Source organism: Camellia sinensis, chromosome 3, assembly GCF_055761805.1.
Source record: "Camellia sinensis isolate YWXY chromosome 3, ASM5576180v1, whole genome shotgun sequence".
Taxonomy (NCBI): Eukaryota; Viridiplantae; Streptophyta; class Magnoliopsida; order Ericales; family Theaceae; genus Camellia; species Camellia sinensis.
The window spans coordinates 222,208,373-222,214,567 of record NC_138963.1 but is presented as its reverse complement, the minus strand read 5'-3'; the positions used below and the strand labels follow the sequence as shown (position 1 = coordinate 222,214,567).

The window sequence follows — 6,195 nt, the reverse complement described above, 5'->3', positions numbered from 1 at the left end:
AGTCAGCATCATCTTGGCAGTGTAACCAGGCCACATGACACCTCGGCTGACACTTCGGCGTCATCTTGACCACGTGCCGTTATTCGCAAAATACTTCCCCACAGTACTTATATTTAAAATATTTTTCACTTCAAACTTGTTAACAATTGCAAAGAAAAAAAAATCATGTGAATATACACAAGAATGTGTGAATTGCTTTGTCTTATTCTGTTCATGGATGTGTTAGAAACTTACAAAAAGGACACAATTTGATTTCATCGGCCAACAAAATGATACCAAATACAACATTAGACAAGAACAAATCTTGTCAACACTCCCACATCCGGAGCAACCCAAGACTAGATGCTCTTTTGCCACCTCAAAAATCCTCTGCATCCTAAAACAAAACGAAGCTTCCTATGTAGTAAACTAAGAACCAATGTAGTTAACTAAGAACCAGAGTCCTAAGAAATTGCCAATGCAATTATTATAAATATATATAACTTTAATCAATCAATCAGAATGAGAAAATTAAAACATCATAATGTTCATATTATACCCATCTCTAACTTCAATTATTGCCGGACTAGTTGTTGTAATTTGTGTAGTGATCGCCGGAGGAGCTAATGGGGAACACTTGATCGGAGTGGGAAGCTACGACATGACCGGTCCGGCAGAGGGAGTGAACATGATGGGTTATGCTAATTTGGAGCAGAAAACAGCAGGTATACATTTCAGGTTAAGAGCAAGGACCTTTATTGTTGCTGATGAGAACCCAAAAGGAGAAAGGTTTGCTTTTGTCAACCTTGATGCTGGTATGGCTTCCCAGCTTGTCACTATTAAAGTTCTTGAGAAGCTCAAATCAAGGTACATAAATCCAGAGCTCAGCCCAAAAAAACCAAAGAAAATTTTAAAAAATCAAAAATACTTTTATGGTCTTGTTACTTTATGTTTCAGAGTCAATTGATCCCTCAATCGAGTCCTAACTAAAAATATCTTAAGAGAAGAAATAACTACATTCAAACTTATCGTTTAAATCATATTTAATTATAAAAATACTACATCATTCTGGTGAGAAATTTTAAACAACAAATGCTATACGGAATAAATATTTGTACAAAATTATATACAAAATGATATAACTTTTGTTTCCCTATTATTTCAAACCTTTACCCATTATTGTGGCTTAAAATTATAACAAAAAAAAATAAAAAATACTATTATCACAGTTTTATTCTATGCATAAAATTTCAGTTAGTAAATCATTTTTGTAAGTCTCAATCCAATTACATCATTCTATATAAAAATTCGATATATATATGTATGTATTTGTTTGTTTATGATTAATCAACAAAATTGCATACAAAGTGTTTGATTTAAATGATGGGGTGTGAAATTATGTGTGTCTTGAAGGTATGGGGATTTGTATAACGAAGACAACATAGCAATCAGTGGGACACATACTCATGCTGGACCAGGGGGGTATTTGCAATACATTATATACTCAGTTACTTCTTTTGGCTTTGTCCCACAATCATTTGATGCCATTGTTACTGCTATTGTAATGAGCATAGCTCAGGCTCATGATAATCTCAAACCTGGTTCCATTTTCATCAACCAAGGTAAGCATTAACAGTTTCACGAAATTCAGTCAATTGTCTTGATCTAAAAATAAAAATTAAAGAATAAGAGGGAAAAGAAGATTGATTTTGAATTATGGTTTTTTTGTAGGAGATGTAGAGAATGCAGGAATAAATAGAAGCCCCAGTGCATACTTGTTCAACCCGCCGGAGGAGAGAGCCAGATACCAGAGGGATGTTGATCCGGATATGACACTGTTGAAGTTTGTGGATGGAAAGAGTGGGAAGAGTATTGGAGCGTTCAGTTGGTTCGCGACACACGGGACTTCAATGAGCAGAGACAACAAGCTCATCAGCGGAGACAACAAGGGTGCAGCCGCTAGGTTCTTCGAAGACTGGTTCACTTCCACCACCACTAATTCCACCCTACTACCACCATCCGCCTCCTCTACCACATCCACCAGTAAGCCACATCACATCCATCTTTGAGTTTTATCTACCACATTGACTAATTGATTTTTTACAACAATGCTACCATCTCACAATAAAAAAATTCCAGAAAAGTCCCAAGAATTTCATATCTATAGTCAAGATTATGTTAGAATGTAATCCTACAATACTAGTTTCAATATACACTATTGATCCAAAATTAGTGATAACTTTTTGAATAATTTCTCAGACTATAGCTTTTCTATGTTTTTATTTATTTTCATTTTTTTTGGTATTTCTCACGAGTAAGGGTTTATATGGGCCTGACGGTTGCCAAGTCAATCCAATCCTATCCATGATTTATAGCCACCCACTGAGCAATATAAAAATATAATATAAGGACTCGAATCATTTAAGTTCCTATAATTTTATTTTAAATATGATAAAAAAAAAATTATATTAAATAATATCTAAGTCAGATAAACAGAATTGGAGTTTTTTGTTTTGATTTTAGACGAATTTGAGAGTATAGTTGGGCTTAAACCCGGCCGATGTATCAGCAAGAATTGATTAGGACCCATATTAGATCCACCACAGCCCAATGATAATGAATATTTAGGAGTTTTTTGTGTTCTATTTTTCTATGTCGGTATCATATTTCTTACATTAATGAAAGTATATTTTGGTATGGCACATTATTTTATTATTAGAGAGAGGATTGAGAATCAAGAGCACGGGAGGACAACCTTGCACCAAAACAACAAGCCAAGGGTTCAAGGTGAGGAAGAATGACGGCTCTTTATTTGTTGGAGCATTTTGCCAATCAAACGTTGGAGATGTCACCCCCAATGTTCTTGGAGCCTTTTGCACTGACACCGGAAAACCATGTGATTTCAACAGTTCAACCTGTCATGGTGATGACACTCTCTGTGTTGGTCGTGGGCCTGGGTATCCAAACTTCCTTTAAAATTTTAATTTATTCGTCAAATTCATATCTTTTTGAATTGTAAATGAGAGAAAAATTCAATATAACAGAATATTTTGTATCGTTATAAGTGACATTATTTTTTAATAATGAATTATTATATAGGTATTCAGATGAAATATTGAGCACAAAGATCATAGGAGAGAGACAGTTTAAAAAGGCAGTTGATCTATTTACAACAGCTAAAGATGAAATAAGAGGGAAGATAGATTATCGACATGTTTATCTGAATTTCACAAATCTAGAGGTGGAATTAGAGGGGAAGGTAGTGAGAACATGTCCTGCAGCCCTAGGCCCAAGTTTTGCTGCTGGAACTACTGATGGACCTGGCATTTTTGGTTTCAAACAAGGTGACACTGAGGTATATTTATCTATCTTCTATCTATCAAGTTGGCCTAGTGGGCCTAACTTGAGATTTGGAGGTGTGTTCGCTCTAGGTTTCAAGTTCAGCACTCACTAGTTATAACAAGTTCCCTGAGACTAGTCTATACAGGGCATTTACTCTAGCTTTAAATGAGGTTCCTGCAAGTAGGTGATGAGATTGGTCTCTTGAAATTAGTTGAGGTGCACGTTTTATCAAGAAAAAAATAAATAAGAACCGTTATTTTCACTCTACTTTGCTCTAAATATATTTCATTTTTTTGTCTTTCTTATATATAGAAGAAAGTGTACTTGGAGTAAAGTGGAGTAGGAATAGTATCTATGTATAATAAGAGCAAAGAAACAAGTTTATTTGGAGTAAAATAGAGTGGAAATAGCGGCTCCAATATATATATATATATATTTATCTACCCTATGTATAAAGTAAACACTCCCTATAATATTGTAAAGCCTTGGCTTCTATTAGAGAGATGTGAAGAGTAGTACTCAAATCTTAGACTTTGGATCAAATAAACAAGACTCTTAGCACTTAAGTGGTACACAATATATAATAAATATTTTATTTTATTTTATTTATTTGAATTACACACGCGTGTGCTAACCGCCAGTATATATATTCCCATCATCAAATCCTTTCTATATCTCAATATTGGGCTGCACAATTCACTTTGTACAAGCCCAAATAAGATTTGCCCCCAACACTCATGGCTCATTCCATGGCCTAGATTTCTGTCATTGCTTTTGAGTAACTTTGAAATGGGACGGTTTGTCTGAATGTGGATGCAGATCAACGAGTTTTGGAAAAGGGTAAGAGATTTCCTAAAGGAACCAAGTCAACTTCAGCTGGACTGCCAAGAGCCCAAGCCCGTTCTTCTTGACATTGGGGAAATGTTTGAACCCTATGCTTGGGCTGTAAGCCTCACTCATTTTTTGTATCTCTCATCCTTTAAAAAAAAAAATCTTACTTTTTTTCTATTGATTTTTAAAAAAAAAAATTATGTCAAAAAAGCTTGTACTTTTCAAATCTGTCTAATTTAGACTAATCTTTAAAAAATTCAAAAATAGTTCAAGAGGTAAGTGTAAAACTTTTTTAAAAAAAAATCACTAAAAAAAAAAAAAGAGAGAAGAATCAACCAAAAAATACTTAACAAAAACCAATTGCCAAACCATTAGTTGAAGTTCATGATTTCCAATTCGGCCGCCGCCCCCCCCCCCCCCCCCCCCCCCCTCTCACAGGAGGCGATAGTCTCACATCTATATCCCATTCTATAAAAATTTTCAATGCAGTTAGGATTTTTCTCTTTTCTAATTTGCTTCTATGGATCTAAATGCAGCCTGCAATTCTCCCAATTCAAATGCTCAGGTTGGGCAAACTCATCATACTATCTGTTCCAGGAGGTATGTTTTCCTTCAATTTTAGTAATTCATTAAATTTGATTTTTTCCTCCTAAAAACCTTTTAAAGAAACATATTAGGGAAAACGTTAGATTGAATAGTTTTGGATTGCAAAATTCATTATTTTGGAATAAAAATACACCACATTTCAAAACATAAATAGCTAGGGTATGAGCATGTTTTGGTAACACTGAGTTAGACCTATGAGCTACTTCAAACTGCAGTCACCAAGCACTAGACATAGCCTGAATTGCATTGTTTCAATATAATAGGGAAAACAAAGCAAAGTGTAAGACAACTCTCTAACATTTACAGAGTTCACAACAATGGCTGGCCGGCGACTTAGGGAGGCAGTTAAAGAGAGACTGATAAGTGAAGGGAACGGTGAATTCAACAATGAAACCCACATTATAATAGCAGGCCTTACAAATACTTACTCACAATATGTTGCAACTTTTGAGGAATACAAGCAACAACGATATGAGGTATGCACTAAGTCCCTTGCTTTATAAATATGAACTATAAAAGCAAATATAGGTTTAATTGGGAGGTTATTAAATCTAAAAATGCACCATGTCATTAAAGTGCAGCAAATGTTGGCAATAGTTCCTATCCAAATTGAAAAATAAAGTTGGTTTTCTATTTCCTCCAACCACTGTGCTTTTCCAATTAATCCAAGATAAACAGTAATAAATCCCCCTGACTTCAACAAACAGGACTCCATTTTTACGGTTCATGGGGTTTTGGCACTAGGTTTCTATGAAGAAATGCTATGGGGTGTTGTTTTTTAATTTGTCGCTTGTTAGTTGTAACGTAAACTAGAATTGACCTGACAACATAAAATGAACTGTGCAGGCTGCTTCAACACTCTATGGTCCGCACACTTTATCAGCATATATCCAAGAGTTCAACAAATTAGCAAAAGCTATGGCAAAAGGAGAAAAGATTGTCAAGAAATGCCCATCACCCCCAGACCTAACCTCTTCTCAGCTCAGCTTCACACTTGGCCCATTTGGCAACTCACCTCCCCCTGACAAAAATTTAGGCGACTTGAAAGAAGACGTAACTTTACCCAAAAGTGGCTCATTCAAAAAGGGAGATAGACCAAGTGCCACATTTTGGAGCGCCAACCCTAGATATGACCTATTGACAGAAGGCACATTTGCTGTCGTAGAGATGCTTCAAGGGAAAAGATGGGTTCCAGCTTATGATGACGATGATTTCAGCTTATATTTTAAGTGGAACTTTGATAACGTTAGCTTTTTTGGCTTAGGGACCGTTGAATGGGAAGTGCCTACAGAGGCTAGCTCTGGGACTTATCGGCTAAGGCACTTTGGTTCAGCAAATGAAACAGAGAAATCACCCACCAAATACTTTACCGGGACGTCTAGTTCATTTACAGTATCTTAATAAAACAATGTAGCAGTGCATCAAGCAAAAATAAGA

General features: G+C 35.6%; 1 protein-coding gene across 1 annotated transcript; it reads left to right on the top strand.

The window, feature by feature from the left end:
- The first annotated feature begins 422 nt into the window (after nt 1-422).
- Nucleotides 423-6,159, top strand: LOC114315237 (neutral ceramidase 2). The gene is made up of 9 exons (XM_028261821.2): nt 423-846; nt 1,393-1,601; nt 1,711-2,022; nt 2,699-2,936; nt 3,079-3,334; nt 4,141-4,266; nt 4,689-4,752; nt 5,065-5,234; nt 5,605-6,159. Exons 1-9 carry the CDS (start codon nt 524-526, stop codon nt 6,157-6,159), a joined length of 2,253 nt encoding a protein of 750 aa, XP_028117622.2. The 5' UTR covers nt 423-523.
- The last annotated feature ends 36 nt before the right edge of the window (nt 6,160-6,195 follow it).